The sequence below is a fragment of the Phodopus roborovskii genome, unplaced genomic scaffold (genome assembly GCF_943737965.1).
Source record: "Phodopus roborovskii unplaced genomic scaffold, PHOROB, whole genome shotgun sequence".
Classification (NCBI taxonomy): Eukaryota; Metazoa; Chordata; class Mammalia; order Rodentia; family Cricetidae; genus Phodopus; species Phodopus roborovskii.
This window is the reverse complement of record NW_026125970.1, coordinates 154,539-182,471: the sequence shown is the minus strand read 5'-3', so window position 1 is coordinate 182,471 and position 27,933 is coordinate 154,539. Positions and strand designations below refer to the sequence as shown.

General features: G+C 38.7%; 1 protein-coding gene across 1 annotated transcript in view; it reads right to left on the bottom strand.

The window, feature by feature from the left end:
* The window catches only part of Ace2 (angiotensin converting enzyme 2), a 50,217-nt gene that overhangs the window by 16,727 nt on the left and 5,557 nt on the right, over positions 1–27,933 (bottom strand). The window contains exons 3-11 of the mRNA XM_051179209.1: positions 19,793–19,951; positions 16,934–17,027; positions 15,574–15,717; positions 14,240–14,352; positions 12,983–13,088; positions 10,344–10,441; positions 6,286–6,455; positions 3,597–3,823; positions 939–1,083 (exon numbers count right to left, since the gene is read on the bottom strand). Coding sequence (XP_051035166.1) covers positions 939–1,083; positions 3,597–3,823; positions 6,286–6,455; positions 10,344–10,441; positions 12,983–13,088; positions 14,240–14,352; positions 15,574–15,717; positions 16,934–17,027; positions 19,793–19,951 — 1,256 coding nt within the window. The remainder of the gene's footprint in view (positions 1–938; positions 1,084–3,596; positions 3,824–6,285; positions 6,456–10,343; positions 10,442–12,982; positions 13,089–14,239; positions 14,353–15,573; positions 15,718–16,933; positions 17,028–19,792; positions 19,952–27,933) is intronic.

Genomic DNA, 27,933 nt, shown 5'->3' with positions numbered 1-27,933 from the left:
ATGTCATTCTGTAAATATATTTCTCTTATTGGTTAATGAATAAGGCACTGTTGGCTTATAGGAAAGCAAGATAGGTAAGACTAGGAGATGTGGAGGATTCTGGGAAACATAGTAGAGTCGTGATGTGATCTCAGGAAGAGATGACGCGAGTCTGGTGTTCTCGGTAAGATAAGACCATGTAGAAATACATATCTTAGTGATTATGGATTAATATTTAAGACAGAGCTAGCCAATAAGAAACACTAGTAACCAGCCAACAGTTTCATAATTAATACAGTGTCTCTGTGTGTTACTTTGGGACTGACATGGCTCTGGGACCAGGCTGGCGGGAAAGTGCTCGTAACGACAGAGTTTGCTCTGTAACTGGGCTGGTCTTGAACACAGAGATCCACCTGTTTCTGCCTCCCAAGTGCTGGGATCAAAGGTATGAGCCACCACTATGCTAATTACACATTTCTTACCTTACCACTTGGGAAAAGACCCTTGAGACAATGTCTTGGGATATGATTTCAGGAAACATGAGCAAAGGGGTGAGAAAGAAAAACAAGATTCCTCCCAAAAGGATGCATTGTCACAACTATCAGTACTATACTGTGAGCTGATTCCCCCATGAAGTCTAGGATTCTGTGGACACTACTTATCACAAGAGCCGTTCCACAGGAAAGCTGGAGAACTAAGATGTTTATCCATCTCTTATTGGTTGAGAACTGTGAGGATGGCATTTATCTCTTAGCCTTCCTACCATTTGTGGGTTCAGGTGACCATAGAAATCCTCCCTCTGACAATTGAAATAGAGATCACAGTGTGTGTGTGTGTGTGTGTGTGTGTGTGTGTGTGTGTGCGCGCGCGCGTGCGCTCACACGCATGCGCATGTGTGTATGTGCTCACATGTAAGCTCACGAGGAAATATTTTGTTGATTGCAAATTCATTGACTTACTTCATCTCCCACCACTTCTCCATCCACTGTTCTTTGGGAATGTCACCCTTAAAGACCATCCACCTCCATTTCTCTAACATGTAAGTAAATGGTAGCGTCCCAACAATTGTCAGTGCTTGCTTGAGTAGGAAGTTTATTTCTGTTTCTGAAAGGGAAATGGAAAAGGCCAAATATTAAGGTAGGAAATGGAAACAGAAATTTTGTAAGAGAACTTTCTTAATCTGAAGCTATCATTCCTCCTCAAGATAACCTTACTCCAGGATGATTACATGGGAAATATATATATTTTCTCAGGGGATAGATTTAGAATAGGATAAAGCCCTGGAATAGAACAAGTCAGTAAATACCCACAAGTTAACTAATCCTTACTTTTTTACTACTATCAAATGACTTCTTTAAATATCCCCTTCACCAGAGTTAATTAGGGCAATTTCATCGATTTTCCCAGTCATACTGTTTATTCTTGAGAGCTCCATGTAGGCAGTGACTGTTAATGTCTCATTCAAGACTATGTACCCAGGCCAGTGTCTGCTCTGTAATGCTCTCTGTGAGCCCTTAGTAAATAAGCAAACATTAAACAGATGTGGTGAAACCTTGTAAACTAGGGTGGGGGCATTTTTTTTTAAAAAAAAATATTGTTCTTTTGCACAACAGGTTAGCTATATAAATGACAATAATGCCTTGTACAGTTCAGAAAGAGGCCTATCAGTGATAGAGTGCTTGCCTAACATGTGTGAGGCCCTACAGAAAGAAGCTAGAAGAAAAGATTCCCAAAAAATTCACTATTAGTTAATGATGATTATAGAGACAGATACATTCGCTGTAGTGTATACATGATATATACATATGTATTTTAACATCACAATACTCCATTAACATGTACAACAGTTATATCTTTATACTAGCTAAAAATAAATTTATGATAAAAATATTAAATGGACATCTCTAGAGGGTATCCTCCACTGGATCATCAAAAGTACAATGTTCTTTAAAAGGACTGATTTCTTCCTTAGAAAGAATACTAAATGTGCACTTTAAAAGTTATGTAAGCTCATTAGTCTAAAGAGGAAGTAGGGCTGACCTCCAGCACACCACAGAAGGTCGCTCAAATGTAAATGCCGGGGATGCTATCTAATCTGTGCATCACTATATGTTTTGGGGAAAATGCCTTACATGTAGTATGTGCTCAATAAATTTGTTTAGGAAAAAAGAGACAGGCACAGTGACTCATGCCTGGAATCCACAAACTTTAGAAGCTGAGGAAGAAGGGCTGTTGTGAGTTTCAGAGCATCCCTGGCTACAGAGTAAGGCCCTATCTCCAAACAACAAAGCATACACAACCCACAAAAAAAAGGTCAGGCTGAAGGAAAGGAGAAAAAGAATGAAGGGATCCATTGGTTTACATCATTCACAAATCAAGGCCAGAGCTAAAGAAAGGAGGATTTTACAAGCCAGTGCTTTCATTGTGTGACATCATAAGAAACATACTGATTTCATTATCTTTGCCTATTCTCAAGGCAAACGTAAAAAAGCTGTAAAACAAATCATTGTTCATTAGCATGGATTAATCGTATTATTTTTGTTTGTTTGTTTGTTTTTTCAAGACAGTGTTTCTCTGTATTGCTTTGGAGGTTGTCCTGAAACTGCCTCTGTAGACCAGGCTAGCCTTGAACTCACAGAGATCTGCCTGCCTCTGCTTACTGAGTGCTAGGATTAAAGGCATGAGCTACCAACGCCCGGCAATGATGTTCTTAAATTAGGAAGCAGGTATGGTTACCATAAACTGCTTTTTGCATGTTGCTTTCTTCATCAAAAGCACCATTACTGGACTATAAACTACTGTATCTGGGTTAATAGTGACTATTTCAGAAATGATGATGGCCTTCCACTGGCCTACTAACAGGCCTTTGCCAGATCACTAAGAGCCAGGGATAAAGGTCAAGTGAATTGTGTACACAAGAATAGAACTCATGACCTTGACTTCCCTGACTAGATGGTTCATACAGGAGAACCAAGGCTCAGATCAAACCCTCATTAAATGCAGTGGGCTACAAACAAGCAGACATGATAATAGGAGGGAAATTTATTGGAAAGTGTTTGTTCAGAGGGAGGGGAAGGAATAAGAAAGGAAGTGATGGAGGATAGCAGCAAAGTATATTTATGCATTATGTAATTTGAAAAATAAAATTAAATAAATAAATTACAGAATCTAAAAACTAGTGAAAAGAAAGGTGAGAAATTCATTAAAGAAGTAAAGGTATTAGAATCTGTTTTTCTTTTACAAAAGCCATGGCAACCTCACTGAAAAAACTGGCTCTCCTGAATGTTTGTTTCTAACCGAAAATGACAGCCAACTGTTTAAAAGCCAGACACTGATTAGCTTTGCGACCTTGGGCCATTTAAGTTCTTGAGGGCTATTTCAGCATCTTCAAAAAGCCCATTAGATCATTCTTAGAGTTCCAAGTTCATTCATTCCTTGTTTAAATATATAAAGTCACAAGTTGGCATCCTCTTTAAAAAGTCTTACCTATATCAAGCCCCATAAACATTTTTTTCACCTAGGTGGCATAAAGCAAAACAAGTATTTTCCTATAGGTGATAATAGATACCTCTCCCCATATCAGATTATTCCCCAAAACAAGCTAAATGAAAATGTACCACTATCTTCCTGAAAATTGGATGGCAGAAGACCAATGGATTTCAGATGCTCCGGTGTAGCTGCAGAAAGTGACATGATTTCCCCAACAGCTTCATGGAACCCTTCATTGGCTCCATTTCTTAGTAAGAAAGGTTGTGTGGCATATGCCATGTCGTATTGGATATGTCCCATCTCATGGTGGGCTGTCAGGAAGTTGTCCATTGTGACCTTTGTACACATCTTGATTCTGCATAAAAATGAGCAAGATTAAAATGAATCTTACTTAATTTCCTTTAATCACTATAACAGAGTTTTGTGGGGGTTGGGCAACATGTTGATTTATTCATTGTTGAATTTTTACTTTTTTGCCCAGTAACTCAGTATAAAGTGAGGGACAGGCCTAAATTCCGTGCTTGTGCTCATACACTAATAGAAAGGATGATAAACAGAATTCTCTGCCACATAACTCTTAGGTGAGCAGTGAGTAAGTGATCAATAAAAGTGGCCTAATGCACAACAATAAGTGAATACAGGCACAGTCTTCTAGCCAGGACAGAGAAGGAGCAAGACATTTAGACTTGGGTATCATTAAATGTACCCAATGTAATGTAAACCATGAAGGTAAACATGATGGCCCAAAAGAGGACCAAAGACAAAGATGTAGGAGGTCCGAGTACCAAAGATTTCAAAAAGCATAGACTCAGAGTGCGTAAGGAAAATGCTATTAAGCACATCAGAGAAGTTTGGAAGACCAACACCACACAAAATTTAATGAGAAATGGTGTTTAAAGATAACAGGTAAATGTTGTCTAATTGTGCTGTGCTCCATTGAGAAAAGAACTGCATCTGGCAAATATATGGTGGTCCTTCTCCATTTGACATGCATATGCTTATTCAGATATGAGTGAGTGTTATACTTCAAAAGATTTTCAAATGGATTTTCCTATCATTCTCCTTGTGTGACCCTTGAATACTGATAAATACTCTTTAGGGTCTCCCCACTGTTTCGAATAAGGCCAATCTCCTATATCCACCATAATAAGACCACAACTTGCTTTCCTACCTTATTTCTCTTTATTTTTTTCCAATAGTTATAATAGCTATTATATATTTACTATTTATATTCTGAACTGGGAAACATATGAATATGTTCTCATTTTTTAGCCTCCAAGGAGGATTTGGACTGATCACCCACAGCCTAATGCCTGGTTTTATAAAGCTTAATTGGCACATATACCCACTTATTTGTTTATGGATATCTATGACTGTTTTCATGCTACAAGTGCAGAGTTATCTAATTGAAGCAGGGAGGTTCTTTGGGAGTGTGGGGATGGGTCAAGACAGGATTTCTCTGTTTAACAGCTCTGGCTGTCCTATAACTCACTCTATAGACCAGGCTGGCTTTGAACTCACAGAGATCTACCTGCCTCTGCCTTCCAAGTGCTGGGATTAAAGGCTTATAGGTGTGTGTCCTCACACTGAGCTGCAGCAGAGGTATTCAAAGCCCTCTCTCCTTAGTATCTTTACAGAAGCTACTACTGGCTTCCATTCTAATGGGTGTTTGTGGAACCAGACCTAATCCTTCAAGTAGATCTACTATTCCTCAGATGCCTGAGTGATATCTATCTAAAACTGATTTCCCTGGTTTGGCCAAGTAGGGGCTGCCTCATGGAGAGGTTTTCTTAATACTTTGGGACAATCTACATCCTGTGGCTAGCTAACTTAGGGAAATATAAAAGCCAGCCCTTTGGCTCAAAGTGTGGCCAATTGTGATTCAGATCAGGCTTCAGAGTGGTTCATGAGATCAGGCTGGAGCCAAGTGTCCATCACAGATTGCATCCTTATCTGCTTTGCCTATCCTGACCTATTCCATCACTTGCCTTTTCCTGAGAGGTGTCCCCGTATATTAATTTCCAGTTCAAGCCAGGGGATGAACCCATGACATAAACTTGCAATCTGGGCATTCGTGTTCTGCTTTATAGATATGGAAGCTGAAACCCAAGATGACTTTACTCAAGGTTGCCTGATCATTATGTGACACACCTTGGATTCCAAAGCCTGTGCTCATCCTGCCACATCCCAGAATCACAGGACTATCCTGAACATCGTTTTCCTGTTCCAGTTTAAGCTTGCTGACTTCATCATTGACTCCAGGTCCTGCCTCTCTGCACCTGATCCCTCTGTTCCTCCAACCTGCTATCCTCTCAGGTGTCTATCCAACCTCTTCTTGCACTTCAAGCTCAATTCCTAAGCCACCCACAAAGCGTCTGTCTGACCCTATTTCTCAGTTCAAGAGTGACTCATTCCCCTATCCCAACTATTAATAAAGCATTCCCTGAGTCTCTCTTATGGCATGTACCATTTTCTCTCCTTCATTCCAAGTTGGTATCCACTTGTCCTGTCTCACAATTAATTGTGAGTCATATGTTCATCTGTCATAGTTCTCAGCACCGATACTTTTCCTAATAGGAATGTCACCAACCCTGTGACCAGGAGACTCTAATAGACCTGAAAATTTTCAAGTAAGGTATGCTCTCTAGAAGTGCCATTGAGGATCTGTGTATCTTCTTTTCCTGGGTGAGACAAATGGACTCATGTGGACTCCCAGGTTTAGTGTGCAGATCCTTAAATCATATGCCCAAAGAAGAACCCTGCCGTCATTGATTCCTGTTTAGACTATATCTGTACTGCAATTGTCAGCAAAACTACCTGAAATCTTCCTTCCCCAGGTCCCAAGCTGTGGGGTGGCAGACCACTTTCCGGCCATCTCCTGGATCAGTCAGCATGGAGTTTTGCCAGAATCCTTTAGTCATGTGAGGAAGGCCAACAGAAACAAAGAACTTCTCTGCCTCTTTAAATATCCTTTCTGCATCCCAGCCCTGGGGGGGGGGAGAAAAAGAACAATATTGAATCCCTGTGCTATAATAGAAATTCTTCCTGTTGGACATGTACATGTATGTTGGCATAACTTTTCCAACAGACATTTAGGTTTTTGAATGTTTATCATTTGCCTCCATAGTGCTGCCTCTAGGGAATTCACCTAGGAAATGATCCAAACTTGTGTCAAAGAGTTACACTGGGTATGATTTTGTATAAGTCAAGACAAAGGAGTCATGAGAATGAGTAAGCAATGAGACTTTTGTAGAATAAAAAGTGTAAAAGCCACTCAAACTATGTACAAAGAAATCATGTGGCTATTATAAGATATGAGATAATAAGTGAAAAATAAATCATTTAGTTGGCATCAGTCTTAATGAAGAAAATTATATGTGAAAATAGTAACAACAAATTGAATGATATGTGGGATGATTTTTTTTTTCTTTTGTTTTGTCCTTATTCTTGGGTTTTGGTTTTGTGTACCCCTCCCCCATCCAGTGCTGTGAAGTGATCCATGGGATTTACATATATTAGACAGTCTACCTTTCAAGCTACATCCCTGATCATTTTTTCTTTATATTCCAACACAAGAAAAAACATAAATATCCACTTGCTGAAGACTATTAACTCAAGGCAGCAGTCATTAATTGAACTCCTTTGAAGCCAAGGTATATGTTAGGCTCAGTGAAAGAATGAAAAATATAGCAGACATAAAGGCATAGGCCTTTGAAATTAAAAAAATAAAAAAAAATTTGGCCTAGAAGCCAATGAGTATTTGAGCTTCACTATAGCACCTGAACTCTCAAAATGTTTTGAAACTATACAGAGACAGCCATAGGCATGTACTACCTGGCAAATTCTTTCATATCAATGTCTCAGGAGACAACCAAGCTTGCTGAGGCAATGAAGACAACATCAGGCAACAATAAGTTGAGTATTTAATACGGGGTGCCATGAATCACTTTTAGTAACAGAATATTTGTTCTGATTTTGAGTATCAGTCATGTTTAGTGTTTCTCTTATGTCAACCCTAGCAATAAGAAGGACTATGAACATATATTATTATCATCATTATTCATATTATTGATTCTTAGAGGCTTAATGTCTAAAAATTGTTACTAATTGTTACTAATTAGTATGGCAGTCTTAATTTGAATTCATAGATTATTAATACACAAGCACAGAAATGTAATGCATGTTTTTGGGTATAATGTGTTTTCATATACATATATTTTGTTTAATGTTCAAATTAGGATACATATATCTGTTTACCCATTTACAATTTATTTATGGAAAAAATACTTAGTTTCTTTCTTCAGGCTTATCAAAACTACATAGTATGTCATCATTATCAAACTGTACTGTGCAATAGGACTTATAAATTATTACTGTTAACTGATGATAACTTAGTCTCACTCCTTCCTCTCCTCCCCTTCCCCTTTTCTTCCTTTCCCCCTTACCCACATTCCTCCACTCCCCTTCTTTCCCTTCCTTCCCATACTTACATGCTTCGGTTTCTGGTGAGCGCCCTTCAACTTTCAACTTCCATAAATCAACTTTTGTACTCCCACGTATGAGTGAGATCATATGTACCTGTCTTTGTACATCTGCCTTATTTCACTTAACATAACACCATCCGGTTCCATCTGTGCTCTCATGAATGACAGGAATTCATTCTTTTATGGCTGAAAAGCATTCCACTGTGCACAGGTGTCACATTTTCTTTACCTATTCATCCTCATATGGACACTGAGTTTGTTTCCATTTCTTGAGCACCATGAATGGCATTCCAATAAACACAGGAATACTGTTGGCACTTGAACATACTCATTTCGTTTCCTTTAGATATATACCCAAGAATGAGGTTGCTGGATTACATGGCAGTTGCTTCCTCTAATGGCTGTACTAAGTTGCAATTGCAAGTCAGTGTGGAAGTGTTTACTTCACATCCTTCTTCAGCATTCAGTGGGTTGGCCTTTTATTTTGGTTGTTTTTTGTTATTGTCATTTCTTTGTGTTTTGTCTTTTTTAAATAGCAATTTTTACTAGAGTGAAGTCGTCTTACATTTTGGCTTTGAACTCCATTTTCATGATCAGTGATAGCATTGAATATTTTTATATAATGATTAAACATTTATATGCCTTCTTTCAAAAACTATCTATTGAAGAACAATGTTCATATCTTAGGTTATACGGAGTTTTGCTATTGTATTCCTTATACCTTCTAGACACCAACTCTCATCACATGTACATGTTTTAAATATTTTCTAGATTGATATATTGTTTTTTCTTGTTGTTTCATTTCCTGTGCAGAAGCTTTTTCCTTTCATATTTGTCTACTTGAGCTTATGATCCCTGTGTTTTGGGGGTCCTACTAAAAAATTACTTACCTATTACAAGGTCTGGAATCATTGTCCCTGTTTCATAGTCTTAGGTCTTACTACTAGATCTTCTGCCCATTTGAGTTGATTTTTAGAATTGGTAAGTAAAATTTCCTATTTGGTTATTCTACATGTGGACATCTAATTTTCACAGGATTGGATAATTATAGACTGTCCTTGCTCTAATGTATGTTCTTAGCACCTTTGTTGAAAATTGGTTGTCTATGAATGTGTGAGTCTGTTCCTAGGATTTCTATTCTGTTCTAATGGTCTGTGTGTCTATTTTTTTTTAATGGTTCTGCTTTGTAGCATGTTTTTAAGTCAGAGACTGTAATGTCTTTTACTTTGTTCTTTGTGTTGAAGATTGCTTTGGTTCTTAGGGTTGGGTGCTTACTATGGCACATAAGTTTCAAGATTGCTTTTAAATATGATTTTCCGAAGCTGAATAAACAAAACAGCACAAACTAGTAATCACAGTAAACATTTCTTGAATAGTAAATGAACAGAAAATCAGAAGTGGATAGGAAGTACTAGAAGCTTTGAATTGAGGGAAGGAGTTGCCTCTGTGTGACATCAAATGAATCCTACTTCTAAAACTCTTTTGTTTCATACAGCATGGAGCTCTCGTGGTAGCTTTTCTGATACTTCCAACATTGGAAAAGCAGCAACTATGTAGTCACTTTGGGAGCCAGTTATGGTCACCACTATACAATACACATGAGGCCCTTTGGGAAAGGAGAAGGGTTGATATCATGAAGGCCCTCTGCTGTAATTCAATAACAAAATGGAGCTAGAACAGTTGCACAAGTTGAGGACTTACAGATTTAGGGTTTTATTCTATTGTGAACTTTCCCCAGGAGTATGTTATATATGTGAAGGCCATCATTGCATTACTTACAGCTGTAAAGGGATTTGAGAGCAAATATTCATCAAACATACATACTTAATTACTGTGTGACCATCTGAGGCTATTGTAGAGACAAATGGAAATGTGGTCATTCACTCTAATTAGAAATTAAATTTTAAAAACCCACCTACAATTCTAATATGATTTCACTGATAGAAGAGAACACAATTTAAACAATGATACCAAGATGGTAAAAAGGGGTGATTTAAAGGATTCTCATAATCTTTCATCAGCAAAGACTTTTAATACTCAAAATAAAATGTTCCTGTTCATCACCATTCCTACAGAGTACAGACTCATTACTTGGCAACAATTGACTTTGAAAAAATGTGATGCCATCCAGTTGATAAATCCATACTTTATTGGTTGTAGAAGAAAAAAAAAGTAATCTCAATTTTGATTGCCTCTCAACAAGATAAATAGAGGTCCTGTTATTGAAGGTGCTTGAGATCATTGCCATTATAAACTACTTTTTCATGAAAATACATACTTAAATTAGTTTGGTTCTCTACCAACATGACTTCACATACAGGATCAGAACAAAAAGATGCATAAGTGAAAACTGTAATTGAAACTTCATATTTTAAGTCTTCTTTTTCCTACCTGCTCCACCATTGCATCAGTAACATCTATGTTTGGTTTCTGTCCAAAGGGAACTGTCAACGGGTACAGATTTGTCCAAAATCTACCCCACATATCACCTATTTACAAAAAAAAATACATTAATATTTGACCAAAACAACAGAAACACGGGTCCAATCTTACATAATATATGAGGTTGGCTGGGCAAAGCAGCCACTCAGTATTTCTAACCAGCCTAGATTCTGCATTCCTTTTTCACTACTTCTGTTTCTCTTTTTGGTCCTTTTCTTATATTAGCTTTGCAACATTTTCTTTATCACCTGTTAAACACTAAGTGTACAAGAAATTATGTGACTAGGCAAAGCTTATTAGGGGATCTTCACAGCTTCTCCTATTATGAATTGCTACAAGAAGGCATAATTAAAACTGGACATTGTGGTATAAGCCAGTAAGCTCAGGACTTGGGAGGCTAAAAAAGGATGATCTTAAGTTCAAGGCCAGCCTGGATTGCACAACAAGTTCCAGTCCAGTCAGGACTACGTGGTGAGACCCTTTCTTAAGCAAAGCAGAACAAAGTAAAATGTATGGGGAAAACCACCATGAACTCAACAAAATACTACTTGTGAAGCTATTAGATTCAAATAATGTAGGATCATGTAGGATCATGAGTCTAGTGTTTCTATTAATTGATAACTAGGTTTTACTTTTAATACCATAATAGCACTCTTAACTAGGTAACTGAGTGTCTCCAACAGTGTGAAGTTGGATTCAAGGCCATAAATCCTGAAAAGAAAGATGGATCTAGAAAGAGATGTGCTGTAATAACAAGAGACCAAAACCCTGGCACTAAAAATATGGGGCAACCCAGTTACATGAAGAATACTCCAGTGAACACATTAACAACAACAAACAATAGCTGTGTGTGTGATGTGTGTGAGCATGGGCTTTCATGTATCACAGCACATATAGGGACAATTGTCAATAGGTGATTACCTCCTTTCATTGTGGGTTCCACAGATCAAATTCAGATCACCACGTTGGCATGGTAAGCACTTTTACCTGCCATGCCTTCTTGCCAGCCCTTGTGGATTTATTTTTTAAAAGATTGGATTTAATAGAGATAAAAAGTGAACTCCTATACTTAAATTTATAACTGTTTACTACAAAAAGAAGTCCAGTACATAGTAAAAGACCAAAAGTGGCCCAAGAAGCAGCATGATATGACATCTAAAACAAGTAAGACCTTCAGCTGCTGGTAAAATGATAATGTCTAGACCCCTTTAAGGGTCACATATCAGATATTTACATTGCAATTGATAACTAGCAACAATTATAGTCATGAAGTAGCAACAAAAGCAATTTTATGGTTGGGGGTCTCCACAACATGAGAAACTGTATTAAAGGGTGGCAGCATTAGGAATGTTGAGAACCATTACCATAGAGGAAAGCCATGCCTGGTACTATTTTTTACTACTTTTTACTTCTGTGTTAGTGAAAACTCATCTGGAATAGCTGTTAAGTTTTGAGTATGGTGGTTGAGGAGGATCACGGATAAAGCACAACCAAAGGAAAAGAACCAGAGTACTGGAATCTTAAGGAGTAATTATATATCTATGTAACACATTGAACTTGAAGAAAGGAAAACAATGCATACATGCTAATAACCATAAGTCACTAAACTATGGTGAAGATAGAATTGTGTGCCAGGTAATACTGTGTATTATATGATAGCTGTTCACATATGTCTAGAATGTCTTTTAAAATCAGAATTGACATATTTTTGAGTAATGTTATCCATGGAAATACGAGTAATGAACTGAAGGCTCTAGAGAAGTGCTGGTTCTGTTCCATCTAAAACAGAATATTCATATAATTGGTAACAAGCAACATCCCCTTAGAAGGAAGAATGAGCCTACCTTGGTAGGTAGAAAGAGCTCACCACACCAGACAGGTTTAAGCAAACACAAAATTACAGAATAATGTCTGCCAGGGACATCATAGAGAAGATTTCTATGTTGCGTTAAAGATTCTCAAAGTTCTTTTATTCACATTCTCTCTGGCTGGTAGATATGAGGTTTATCTATGGAGAATACTAAGTATGCATGGCAGGAAATTTTCAGGGATTTCTATTTCACTTGGCCTTGACAGCTAGAGTAGGAGAGGATGACCACTTTCCTTGATTAATTACTCACATGTGATTCCAAACAGAGTATTTTCAGCAAGATTTATTGGCACAGTCTAGCATGAACTTGTGAAGCTTTACCTTAGACAGTATCTTTATCCTAGAAACATTTCTCTCCTGCCACCTTCAGCCCACTGAGCTCTTTCCCTCTTACCATATAATACTGAAATCCCAAGCTTAGTCAACCGACTTAAATAAACACTTTTAACCTAGAATTCTTTCTCCATTCATCTTAGATAGAGAATATATTTTAGAGACTAGATTCAGCTTTATATATTCATCTTAAATACAATAGATTAGAGAATGCTTTTAAATGGACTTTCTGCTGTAAATCTGCTTTTTCAATTTTCTGTGATGATAATAATATTATTTACAAACATTTCAAATGTGTTAGATTGAGCCTCCCTCCAAAAGACAGCTTTAGTCAAAGAAACAATTAAAAGGACAAACAGCACAAAGAACCCCTGTAGTTTCTTACCAAGCAAATGAGCAGGGAGGCATCCAGTAGGACTGATGTAGGATGGGTAGGTATCCATCAACTTTGTTCTCACATAGGCATGAAGTTGTTCATATAATGGTTTAATCTGAAAAGCCCAGAAAAAAAGTTTAAGACCAAAAATACCCAACTTCAGTTTCCAATGCCCAACTGTGGAAATAAGCGCTTCTTTACACAGGACAATTTCTTCTCTTCTCAGATACTCGGGAGAGTTTGAGAGCATTCCTTCTTCACAGATATTGACTCTGACTAGCCCTGCTGAATAAATCAACATGAGCACTTGGAGGATTACAAGATCCCAGAGGAAAACTGATGTCAAAAAAGTCATTTTTAAGATGCTATTGACTTCTTCTGTCCTAGGACTCTTTCTAGACAGAAGGAGAGGGGGAAAGGGAGAGAAGCAGGGAGAGAAAGGGGGAAAAAAAGAAAAAGCTTCCTTGTTCAAAGACTAATGAAATAATAGCCCCAAGAGTCCCAAGGAAAGAAGAAAAATCTATGATATTTCTGGAAAAAAAAAAAAAAAGGAAAACTAGGCTGCCTGCAGGAAGCTCATGATCTATCAGAAAGACCTTCCTTCTTAGTCTTCTTATTGGTAATCACTGGTCAGTGAGGAAAAGAGAGGAAAGCATTGCAGTTCTGATTGCCTGTAAAAGCTGCTCAGAGTTTTCTCAAAAATATTTTCTAATGGCTGAAGTTGTAGTAGAGTGCTTGCCTAGAATGCACCAAAGCTCTGAGTTCAATGCTCAGCCCTGCATAAACCTGGCATGGTGGTGTACACCTACCTGTCATCCCAACTCAGGAGGAGAAAGAAGGGATCAGGAGTTCAAGGTCATGCTTAGCTTCCCTGCAAGTTAGAGGCCAGGCTGAGATTCGTTAAACCATGTCTCAAAAATCTTTACAAACTCTAATACGCCATAATTCTGTGAGAACTGGAAATGGCCAGTCTGCATGTTAAAAATAATAGCTCTCACTTGGCACAGTGACACACACCTTTAAACCCAGCATTTGGGAGGCAGAAACCGATGGATTTCTGTGAGTTTGAGGCCAGCCTGAACTACATAGTGAGTTCAAGGACAGCCAGGACTACATAGTGAGTTCCTGGACAGCCAGGGCTATGTAAAGAGACTATGTCTCAAAAACACAAAACAAAACAAAGCAAAAGAATAATAAAAACAATAGCCTTTGGCTACTGGTAATTGGGGGGGGGCTGCCTGTTTACTGCCCCACAGTTCCTGTTACCTCTTTGAAGGTACGTTCCACGTCTTCAATCAACTGGTTGCCGTTATAGTTGTAGCCATTTGCTCCCTCTGCTTCATAATCCCCTCGCCAGTAATCTCCATAGTCTTCATAATCTGTTGGGGTTTTTTTTTTTTTTTAAGGAAAAGAGGGGAGAATTAAGGAAATAAAAAGAGGGAAATACAGTTTACCTAGGTTAGTCTTGATGGGAGAGTGAAAAAAAAAAGATATGAAAGACTATCACATTTTTTTGTTGCCCTTCTAGATGTCAACTCAAAAGCATGCAAATGAAAGACAAGACCTAAAATTCCATTAAGCAGTTGTTCTTTGGTACTTTAAATAGATTGTCTGGTTTAATACGCACAGAAACCATATGATATTGTGACCATTTTGTAGCCCATTTTGCTGATTGACAACATGTGCTTTTTAAATATAGTCTATTAATTCCTTGAAAAGTCACACAATCCATTTCACCATATCCATCCCCCACTCCTTTCTCTAGCTGGTTCCAGATCCAAGGCTCAGAAGCCACTTCAGAAGAGTAGGCTGAATTACATTTTAGGAGCCAGAGGTCAGGGAGGACTGGAGTGAAACCATGATTTCTGGACATGACAGTTCTATTGTTCTCATGAACTCACAGTAACTGCGGTTGTTTGCACAAGACATGCACAACCTCTGAGTTTTTAGAAATAAAATCTAGTTTGTATTTTTCAGGTCATACAACATGTTGTTATGCTACATATTAGCAAAATGCTTATTATAGGGACACAAATTAACATCTCACACAGTTAACCCATTTTTTGCCTTGACAAAAGCAATGATAATGTGTTCATTTAGGAAAACTGTAGGCTATTTTTCATTGTAGTCCCCATATTGTACATGTGACCTTTAACTTTATCCATCCTAAGTATTATGTCTAAAGCTCTCCTTCCTCCCCCCCCAAAAAAAATGGCCGTGCTGGTGACATTGTCCTAAACAGAAGGACTATTATCAAATAAACAAGCCTAAAAACAGTTTACCAGAAAATCATATCTCCTTAGATACCCTTGAGGGCCTTAGGCCTCCATACATAATTAAGAATTCATAAACCCTAGATAATTCATTTGAGATCCCATAGTTGAAACTCACCCATAAGCCCTTTGAACAATAGAGTTACAATGCCCCTTTTTAAATGTCCCAGTGGCTCCTTGGGTCAAGTAACCTGAACCTTTAAGTAAATGATTGTTAATTTAGGGGCATGCAAATATTACAGGGAAATCTCAGTACTAAATGAGAAATAGTACTATAACACCCTCCCCATGGAATGCGTAAGGACCTAGACAAAGCAGTGAACTTACTGTTTGCTCTTGCCATCTCATTTTTCAGGACCACATATTCCTCATACAATGGCCTCAGCTGCTTGCCTACCTCAGCTCTCCAGCCTTCCCAAGCCCAGAGCCTCTCATTGTAGTCTGTGCTTGTTGCCATTATGTCATCCAAACCTGTTGTCCCAAAGGAAAATAAACACGAATGTGAAGTGTTTGTATTTATAATACAAATAACTTGTATTTACATATATTGAGACTTTAAAGCATTAAAACGTTGGCAGACATCCAGGTCATTAAAATAAAATGTCATGGTTAGTATCCTTGTACTTAGTATTAGATCCATGCATCTACAGAGTGGGGAAAAAAGCACTAAAGTAATTTAATTACTGAATTAAGTTACTTGAATGTCATAGACTATACAGTGTGATTTTTTTAAGTTAAAAGTGTATCTCTGAAGGGCTGTAGTTATGGCTCAGAGAACAAGAGTGATGGCTCACATATAGGAGGACCTGAGTCTAAATCCCCAGATCTGTGTAAAAAAAGGTGGATGTTGAAGAAGAGAGGGGAGGGTCTGTGGAAGGTTTAAAGGGAGGAAAGAAGAAATGTTGCAATTGGATTACAATTTCAAAAACAAACACATGAAGCTAGACATGGCCAGGCATGCAACTGCAACCCCAGTGCTGAGAGGGACAGAGACAGAAGGATTGATGGGGCTTGCTGCCTGCCAGTTTGGCTCCAGGCTCAGTGAGAGAGCTTGTCTCATGGGAATAAGGCAGAAAGTAATAGAACAGGACACCCAACATCTTCCTCTGACTTCTAAAAGCACATGGGCATACACATCTGCATACACACATGTACACTATGTATAACACACACACACACATTCACACATACACGTATTTTTAAAAGGAGACTCTGAATTGAAACACTTTGGAATGGTATCAACTTTTGATTATCCAACTGCAAAACCTTGTGCCATTGTCAAAGGTCTATCTCACGCTGGGGAAATGACTCAGCCCCAGAAAGTGCTTGTTGTACAAGCATGAGGGTCTGTGTTCAATACCCAGAACTCACATTAAAAGTCAGGTGTGGTAGTATACCCTTGTAATTCCAGCCCTGAAGAAACAAAAACCTGGAAATCCTTTGGGCTTGCTGACAAACCACAATATCTACTTGGTGAGTTCCCAACCAGTGAGAGACCCTGTCTAAAATAAAACTGTTAAATGACAGTTGAAGCTGTCATCTGACCTCTACAACCATGTGCACTTGTGCATACATCTATACCTGTACACGCATGAATAGACACCACACATGAAAATACTCTATCTCATTTTTAAAATTTGGAAGAAAATATACATTTTATAACTACTACTGAAAACAAATAACCTACCTGGTTCAAGTAATAAGCATTCTTGTGGATTCTTTGGGTTGCAAACTTTTCCAGTACTATAAATGGTGCTCATAGTGTTTAGAATTGTGTTCAACTGCAATTAAACATAATAAACAGTGATACACATGAAAAATTACTATAATGGATGGTGGCATAAAGATATCCTTTTGGTCATTGGGTTTTTTCACTTTTACTTAAGATAGTTTTCTTATACAATATATCCTGATTATAGTTCCCTGTCCCTCTACTCCTCCCAGTTCCTCCCCACTTCTCCTCTCCTCTAGCTCCATCCCCTTTCTGTCTCTCATTAGAAAAGAACTGGCTTCTAAGAGATAACAAGCAAAGAAGACAAAATAAAATGTAGCAGAAACTACTGTATCGAAGCTGGACATGGCAACCCAACAAGAGGGAAGGAGTCCCAAGAGCAGGCACAGGAATCAGGGGCCCATTAGTTCTCACGCTCAGAAGTCCCATAAAAATACTAAGCTAAAAGCCATAATATGTAACTCAGAGGGCCTGGTGCAGACACATGTTGACCCTGTGTTTGCTGCTTTAGTCTCTGTGAGCTCATGAGCTCACATGGTCATGGGATTTTTAAATGTCTCAAAAATATAGCAACACATATCTTATTTGAAAAGCATGATCCTATGTATAGAGAACAAATATCTTATGTAATTGTCTGTGCTGTCAACTAGCACAGAATCTTGAGAACTTGAGATAAATACATATAGATCAAATAAAATAAACATGTCTCCCCAAACTCCCCGGCATATTTCTCACATACACCCAGAGATTGTGCTTCTGTTTCTTTTAGCATTTACTAAGTAAGACTCCACTATGTCCAATGTTCTGATAATTCTGAACCAAACAAGTCTCTGACCTTCAAAGTCCCCCAAGTCATGGAATAAGATGGTCACAAAATAGATCACAACAAATGGGAGTGCCAGAAACTGGAACTGTCACCAGAAAGTGATGTGTCAATGCTAGCTAAGGCATGGGGAAGGGTAGAATAAGAGGGACTTGTAACCTGAAGATTTAGAAATGGCTTCATAGAGGTAGGGTCCTAAGAGTTGAATGTTCCAGAAGTAGAAATTGGTCAGAAAAAAACAAAGGAGAAGGCACACCCTAAAATGTGAAAGGTGAATCTTTTTTAACAAGTGGTGGTATTATTAGTGACAGTGCTCATTGAAGGGACTGGAGGCCACAAGAATGGAGAGATATGTGGGATCCAGATCACAAAGGGCAATCTATGCCACAATAAGGAATTTAAACTTTACCCTGTAGGTAGAGAGGAGTGAAGATACTGGATAAAGCTGACCTGCTCAAGGGTATCAGTAGGTGCAAGTCAGCAAAAGTTTTAATTCTACTCCAAGATAAATACAGGAATGGAGAGAATAAACTTCTATATATCTATATATCTAAGCATGAAACCAATGAACTTACCCATGAGTTGCTCCATGGTGGGCTCGAAACACAGGAAAAAAGGAGAAAGAAATCAAAGAGGAGGGAAGCAAGGAAAGAGAAAGGAAGGGAAGACTGATTCTTTCACACCAATCATTAAAATGCTAGATATCTCCTAACACACTCATGTCTTATTATTTTACTCTGCTACAAAATCTTTGTCTTGAGAACAATAGGTAAAGCCCATACTTAAAATTTCCACAAGAAATGGTCTTTTTTTTTCATGGTCTCTTTCTCTATCTGCTATTTCAACCTCCCCGCCCCTTCCTCTCCACACACCCTGTTCTCACACAATTAAAGCTCTTACATGCACTTTAGTGGCTTTCAATCCTGGCTATACACTGTAATTATTTGGAGGCTCTTTCAAAACAAAAATATCTAGGATCCACATAGACTAGAGTAGGCTGTCTACATTCAGATGGGCAAGATTTCTCATGGAGTCCTTGTTTAAAAAAAAATAGATGGAGAAACATGGACAAGACAAGATAAGGTAGATTAATAACTTGGTGGAATAATTATATCCAAGGAATGTAGAATAATAAATATCAACTTGTAGGAACAAATACCATATGGCTTTATCTCTGTTCTTATCATGAACTTTTATTTTTATAAATGCAGATTAAGACATACATAGTTCCAGAGGACAAGCAACTGAGAAAGGAAACTTTGATGTGAAAGAGCTGCATGTTTTAGATAAAAATATTTCAATAGGCTATATCAGGGGTCTTCTGTGTGTTTTCATAAAGCTTTGTTGGAAGACAGCCACATCCATTCATCTATGTATTATCTATGGCTGACTTCCTGCTCTGATGGCAGAGCTGACTTGTTGTGACACAGACAATATGGCCTGCAAAACCTAAGATATTTATTTTATGTCTCTTTACAGCTTGCTTTCAAGTTTGCTGGCCCCTGGACTGGGGGCATGGGATGAGAGATGGTATTTTAACAGGGTAAATATAAGAATTCTTGAAATCATCTCAGCATTGGATGTTTTTCTTTTTTAATGTTCTGTTTTTACAGCTATTTTGACACAAAAGATTGGGGGCTTTATGAAGAGTGAGCTTGATATTATCTAACCAAGGCATCCAGCAATAAGAACAGACAAACAACAAAGAAAGAATGTTGCTCTAGTATACTTCTAGACTGGCTCAGTCAATGCAGACCACAGTGAGCAAAATGTCATATACCTGCTTATTTTTGTGCTGATCAGAACCCAAGTGACTTCTTTCACCCTCAAAAAGATTTTAATTTGGATCATAAATACTATAGTCACCTTACCTAGGCCCAGAGCTAGCATTACTATCTTTACAGATAGCTCATTCATATGAGCTGAGAGTTTATATTACTTCTCACACATTTCAACTCTTGAGAGCAGAACTAATATGTTCACAAACACACCTGCTTGTTCTTGTCCGCTGAGAGTGCTGAAGACCCACTCTGCTGAAGGGCCTGCAGTTGACGCTTGATGGTGAGATTCTGAACTTCTTGTAGTGGGTAATTTTTGGCAAGCTTAGACTGCTCTTCATAAAAGGCAGACCATTTGGCAGCAGCCTCATTCTGAAAAAATAAATAAAATAAAGTTGGACAGAAGATATAGTCCAAAGAACATCTGGTGAAACATCTACTACTTCCTGCATGGCTTAGTCCCTTACTTTGCTGAGGGTCAAGGTTTAGGTTAAAAGTAATCAGGCCACTCTTGGGCCACTTTCTTTCTGGCCCAGTGCCTAGTTTTCCCAAGGGTCCTGTCCCAAGAACTGGAAGTAAATTCTCACAGATAATTCACACTGTGAGGCCCTGGAACTAATGGCCTTGGTGCTATGATGTGGATAAGTTGGCTAAAGATTCAGGGATGAATGGGCTAAAAGGAGAACCTTGAAGATCTCAGAGTAGACAGACACAATGGGAATACAGTCCCTTGTGACCACCGGAACCATGAGAAATGAGACCAGATCAAAGAGAGCTCCTGGGTGCCATGGTTTAGTGAAGGAATTTTGTCCTTGCATTGGGATCTCAAAGGAAAGATTCCTGGAGCAGGGCCATTTGGTAGGGTGATGATTTTCTGACAGCAACAGGAGTCACAAAACAGGTGATGATTCTGGTATCCACCTGCCTCCTTGAAGCAGCCCAGTCTTGACAATAAGCAGGGTGGACTTCTCCAGACTTCTCTAACACAGTCTTCTCTCAATGCACAATGTCACTTCCATTTGTCAAAGAATAAAAGGAACAACTGCTTTCTACATGATATTGCTTTGAAACACATAAAAGAGATGCCATGTAGACTCCACTCCTGAAGTCAGACACTTCTGGCTATCTGTGTGATTAGGGGCAAATACTCTTTTACAAAATTAAGCAATACTAATGATGTGATTGTGACTACAGGATTCTTGTAAGGATTATAACAATCAACACAAAGCAAAGTGCTTCCCAGAGCACCTGACACATCATTGTTAAGTTGCTTAGAATTGTATCAGATGAGTAGGATATGTATCAAGGATGATTTCTCAACAAAACACAAATCTATAATAACATAAACCACAAATGAATATCTGTTTCTGTAATAAGAAGGTGAATATGAAACAGAAGCCTACATTTGTTCAAGTATTCATAGAGGAGATAAGACTTAAGTAATCTTGAAGTAGGTAAAGTTGGATATCTGTAGAATGTGTTGAAAAACAATTTGCCATAAAAGAGGAAGCCATTATTGGTTTGAAGAGAAAACTGAACCTAAAGAAAGGTCTAGAGACCTACAAGACTGCCGCCAACTAACAATTTGAGCAACTGGGGAAAGGCTACCATAAATGCCCTTCCCAGATAGTGAGATCAGTAACTAACTTAGCCACCATCATGGAGCCCTCATCTAGTACCTGATGGAAATAGAAGCAAACACCCATAACTAAATACTAAGTGGACCTAGAATCCAGATGCAGAGGGAGAGGACAAGACAAGGTTGCAGAAACACATAGAGACAGCTGACCTGAACAAGGAGGAACTAATGGGTCCCCCAGACTGATAGCTGGCAATCCAGCATGGGACTGACTCAGGCCCTCCTGAATATGGGTCTCAGCTAGAAGGACTGAGCAGTCTAAGGGACCTCAGACAGTGTAACCAGGATGTATTCCTGGTGCACAAAAGGACCTTGCGCACACATCCCCCCATGGAGGGATACTGCCTTAACCTAGAGACAGGAGAGAAGTCTTAGACCCTACTTCAAATGACTTGACAGATTTATATGACCCCACCTGGATGGCATTGCACTACGTGTGGAATTGGGGTGGGAGGATGGGAGAAGAAGGTAGTCAGGGTGCGTGTGGGGGAACAGAGAGGGTAAGAGGGAGAGAGGGAGGGAGCGAGGGAGAGGGAACTGGGATCAACATTTAAAATAAAAAATTAATTAATTAATTAAAAAATCCCATGTGATGGAAAATCATTATGTCACTATTTTTATCTATTAAGCAAGGGACTTAGCAAGGTAGTGGAGCTGGTAGTCAACCCAGCATTCTATCCTGGAACCTATGATAGATAGACTCTGTGGTGGCTTTCAGGATGCCTATCTGTTAATGGTCACACCTGAGTATGATAATCCTCTTCAAAGAGAATGAACTTACAGCCAATCACATGGAACAAAAGCAGTAAGATGTGTTTATTTACATTATGTATGACTGTCATTTTTATCTTGTTAGCAGGCCCATTACCTTGTGGGCTATAATGCAGCAAAATACCATGCAATGAACTATTCCACAGAAAGGACTTTATGGCAAGAAACTGAGGCTGACCACTGACTAATATCCTGCAATAAACCAAGAACCTCACTTCAGCAATGTGCAAAAACCTTAATGTCCACCCTAGCCACACCTAGCTTGGCAGTGAGATTGGATACACAAGCTCTAGACAGCACCTTCAGTGCATCATGATGAGACCTAAAAAGAGAAGAAGCATGTGTGCCCACAAAAAACTGTAGAACAAATGTGTGTGTGTGTGTGTGTGTGTGTGTGTGTGTTACACATTATGAGACTTAAAATTTCCTTTACCTTGACTTGCATTTTGCCTCCTGAATAATGCTCTTTCCCAAACTATCCTTTTACATTTTAGTTTACAGTTTTTTCCATACCCCCCTTTAAGGCTCCTGAGCCTATATAAAATAAACAGCCTATCTGTTATGCAGACTCAAAGCCAGTTCATATACACTTATTCAATTGTTTAGACAGTGGCTGCTGCCAACATGCAAGTTATGGACATGACTGATGTATAAAGCAAAGCTTAGACAACAGCTTATATAGCTCCTCATCTTCAAGGAGCAAGGCGGGATGAATTGAATAGCTTTCCACACCCTCTCTATGCAAAAAGCTGACAAGAAATAACTGAAACAGCCAAGTTTTCTACATACACCCATAGGGGTTTGGGAACAAGTCACGTTTTTAGAACAATCATGGGACATTCGCTCTCTGACTTCCATTTATAACTGTAAAGAATACTGTATTTCTATTCAGTGAGACTTCCTTGTAATTACAAGGACTACAAGTATAAAATATTAAATTCTACTTTCACTTTTTCAAGAACATAGTCTATTTGTGTAAATTAAATCTGATAATTTCATTATGGTTTTAAATGTCTGTTTGTGAGATTTTGTGTTAGGACATAGGTCTACTGTCCCCTACCCAAATTGTGTCACTTTTATTTAAGCAATAATTTTATCAAATAACACATATTTCTCTCTCTCTCTCTCTCTCTCTCTCTCTCTCTCTCTCTCTCTCTCCCTCTTTAGTCTCCCTCCTCTTTCTGTCTCTAGCTTCCTCCCCTACTCCCATGGTGAGTGTGTGTGTGTGTGTGTGTGTTTGTGTGTGTGTGTGTGTGTGTTTGTGTGTGTGTGTGTGTGTGTGTGTGTGTGTGTGTGTGTGTGTGTGTGTAAAAACTCAAAAAGAGACAATGGCAGGGGATAAAAATCCATGTTAAGGGAGGTGAGAAGAAAAGAGGAAAGAGAAAAAAAGGCAGAATATGACATAAAAGCAGAAGGAGGCCCTCTGCGGGGAAGACAGACGAGCAAAAGAACAGGAGAGTGGGCATTGAACATGAACAAAGTATGCATGAAAATGCTCCAATGAGTCCCCTTATTTCACATGTTATCGTCTAAAAATTCATTTAAAAGATAGTGAAATTAAAACCCACCATATTCTGGAGTGAATGAAATGAATCTAGCTATCTATGTTATTAATATAATTACATAGAATTAGTACTATAAAATTTTCTTATTTCCTAGGCAAGTCTTTATGACCTATACTTATTTATTTTCAAAATTATAAATCAGTGCTTCATCCTTTAATCAGGGCTGATAAATTATAGCCCTTGGGCCAAGCTCAGGTATCACCTGTTCTTTCATCAATAAAGTTTTATTGGTAAGCCACACACCCATTTATGCCATAGTGTCTATGGCTGCTTTCTCTGTACAACTGCACAGCTGGGTGATTATGAAGAAACCATAAGACACGAGAATCAAGAAGAGGCACTGCTCAACAGTTTGTTGATTGTTGATCCCTGCTTTTGATTATGAACTATCATAACTTTTGAGGCCTGTGAAACATTTATATGCTAAAATATGCACCTACCCCATTGAAAACTGTGACACAGATAAGAACAGTTTCTTCTTGTGGTAAGTTGCTTGAGATATAAAGCACTGCTGTCTTATTTTCTCTTTTTCTAGAGCTCACTGGAGCTAGACCATTGGCAACCTCCCAGCCCTACACCTATGAAAGTTCTCTGAAGACCAAAAAGGAAAAGCTGCAGAGAAGCTTAGCTCTGAGACCTTACAGTCCAACAATCTCCAAGGAAAAGTTCCATCCTCAAGCCCCATATGCTGGGCTGCTTTCCAGATATGGCCATCAAAACCACATCAAGCTTTGACAACAAATCTGCCTTGGTCATCTTTTAAACATACCCAAAGACTTGCAACATGAAAAAATAAATGTATTTTATTCACTGGCGTGGGTAACACAAGTTATATGAATCCTGTCATGCCATTCTAGAATTCCAAAACCTTTCCATATTTTGTATGAAAGGGTTGACATTTTTAAGTTTTTGAATATTTGGAAACTTTTATTTTACTTTTTTTGTTTTTGGTTGTTTGTTGTTGCTGTTGTTTCATTTCATTTTGTTTTTCAAGACAGAGTATGTAGCCTTAGCTGTCCAGGAACTCGATTTGTAGACCAGCCTGGCTTCAAAGTCACAGAGATCCACCTGCCTCTGCCACTGCGTGCTGGGATTAAAGGCATGCACCACCACACCTGGATTATTATTTTCTTTTAATCTTCAGGGGAAAAAAGTACTCAGCTCTGAATTCCGGTTTACTTGTTTTGCAATGACACTTCCCTTATTCTTATTTTCACATAGGGGTATTATGAGTGTCATGAAGCATAATGAGGAGCCGTTAGAGACAAGGATTAAGCCAACATTCTTTGCTTGGATAGAGAATAACAATTTATTTAGCACTATCAGCCTCTGAGTTACCCTGAAGACAGGCATAGGAAAGAGAAATGGGTATGCCCAGACACCCAGCAGAAAAGCTGAAGGGCGCTAGAGATCACCATGAGAATATCTCTCTCTCTCTCTCTCTCTTCTGAAAAAAAAACAACAAAAAAAAAACAAACAAAACAAGAAAGAATTGCAAGGTAATCTTCAAAACTCTCTTCAGGGACATGGACGGGTGTAAGGGGGAAGTTGCTATAGTTACTGCTAAATTCTGGAATCCTCTTGCTCTCTCTAGGATTAAAATGATCCAGAGACTTTCTATGCTGCTGCAGAGTTTCTGACCTTGTTATTAAAAACCAAGCATGCCTGCTTTGAAAGTGTTGCTAGGAGGCCCCAGTTTCTCCCTAAAACATGGGGTCTTTGTGTGCAGGAAGGTCAGGATTGAATTGAATTAGCAAATAAAATGGAGTTTTAAGGGTGGAGGAGATGGCTTAGAACGCAAAGTGCTTACCATGCAAACATCATGAGCTGACTTTAATCTCCAGAACCCATGTTAAAAAGCCAGACATAGGTTAGGATGTGTAGTGCACACCTTTGATCCCAGCACTCAGGAAGCAGAGGCAGAGGAATCTCTGTGGGTTAGAGGCCAGCCTAGTCTACAAAGCAATTCCGGGACAGCCAGAGATGTTACACAGAGAAATCCTGTCTTCAAAGAAAAACAAACAAAAACAACAACAAAAAACCCTGTCTCAAAAATAAGGTGGCTGATGTGGAGAATGACATGCATGGCTAACCTCTGGCAACATACACATCATACCCACACCTGTGCCTTTGTGGAAGATGTACAAAAATCTTATTTCAAAAATTAAACCACTGTAAACTACAAAGAAAGTGTCATGCCAAAAACGTAGTGTCATTTTACTGAGAAATTGATTACCCTTTAGCTGCTGGATACTGAGTTTACCATTTTCTGTAATAAAAAATGTGTTGTGCAGCATATTACAAGAGTCTGTGAATAATTTTCACTGGATTTTTTTAACTATCTGCAAACCTCTGCTTCAAACAAACAACTTTTTTATGTTCACTTCTAAACTAGCCTATTAGTGCAGAGACATGGATGCAAATGGAAAAGTCATCTTTCCTGGGGAACATTTCCAGTTGTCCACACAGTGATGACGTTTTTAACTAGATATGTATTTGAATGTAGCTAAAACATGTGTGTCATGCTATGTCAATTAATTATTGTCCTAGGGTTTTTTTTTTTAACTTGATAGATGCTAGGGTCATTTAGGAAGAAAGAACATCAACTGAGCAAATAAATGCCTCCATAAAACTGACCTATTGTCAAGCCTGTGGAGCAATTTATGGATTCATGTTTGATATGAAAGGGCCCTGCACAATGTGTGTGGTGCTTTCCCACCCTGGGTAGATGGTCTTAGGGTGCCTAAGAAAGAAACTAAGCAAGTCACCAGGAGCAAGTCAGTAAGCAGCATTCCTCCATGGCTTCTGCTTCAGTTCCTGCCTCCAGTTCCTGCTCTGAGTTCCTCTACCCTGACTTCCATTGGTGGTTCTTTGGACAAGTATGATGAAGTAAATCCTTCCCTGTCCGAGTTGCTTTTGGTCAGTGTTTTACCACACCAACAGAAACCCTAACTAAGACACTTCATAGACCCAGCTTGGCTATTCTCCAATGACTCATGTTGGAATTATATAGAATTATCTTACCAGTTTTCACTCAAATTCATTGGAGAATAGGGTGATCTTTGCTTTTATTTCTTGAACACAAATGGCATAATCTTAAAAGTCCCATAAAAAGACCATATTATGGATGGAGTTAGCCACACACACCACAACAGCGAAGAAAAGTAGGTAGCTTTAGAAGCCTGGTTTGAGCCAAGCTTTTCATTATCCCTATTTTCTGGTTCCTGCCTCACTCTTTTAGGGCATCATAGTTTGAGGCCTTCTTTTATTTTCAGGCATCTCTCACCATGTTATCTAAGTAATATCATACTATGCTACGTCTGTAGGCTAGTAACCTCAACTTCCTGACTCCTGAAAGTTACCTCAGGAGACAATAAGCAAAGAGCAGGTGGCCCTCAGTAATGTCACCATGATAGGGCATGGACACACAAATGTCATAAACTTAATTTCCTATCCTATATCAATTACCTATTGCAATGATAATACTATCTAAGAAACAACCAAAAAGCCTCAATAGCATAAGTGTTTATTGTTTATGTGCCTAAAATAACTCAGAGTTGGCAGACACCTCTGCTGATCTTGGCTAGATTTGCATGCAACTCTGGAAGTTGGCTTCTACTTGGGCAACTACTTAATAGATGGCTAGTCTAAACCGGTTCTCTTGGCAAAGACAAAGGTGTGAAGGACAAGCCCCATTGTTCAAGCCCATTAAGCTACTGTTGTCATCAGCCCTGCTTAACACAAATCGAGACAAATGATGAAGTATACACTCCCAGAACCTGCAATGGGATGGCACTGCAAAGTGGCGTGACCTTACATTATTATGGGAAAAGATGAAGACCTCCTGAGTCCATCAATGCAATTGACCATACTTCCTTAACCAAAGGTGGAGATGCAACCCACATGTTTGATTAAATGCTTTGAAAACCTATTTGGACTTTTCGATGTCTCACATTTTTTAGGTTAAAGTTTTACAGGTCTTATCAGCTTCACCACCTGTGGTGTAAGTAGTGCTTTCCTCTGTTTACTCTGAATTTATCTCAGTTGTGCTTCCAGCTGAATTGCCTTTCAGGTAGAAAAATATTGGGTCAATGCAATTGTCAACACTCTGTCCTTTCCTGTTCCAGGTCACACGTTTCCTTTAGTGAGGTTTCCTGCAGCCCTCAGCCCACTCCAACCCCCTTCTTTCTTAACTCATTCTGATTATTCTTGGGGGGAGGGCAAGGGTTCCTCCCTCCCTCTCTCCTTTCCTTCCTTCCTTTCTGCCTCCTTTTTTTTTTTTTTTTTTTTTTTTACATCTGAACACCAGTATTATGTTCAGAACCATCTGAACAATGCTAATCGTTGTGGTTGGGGAAATGTATTTAGTTAATGTCTTC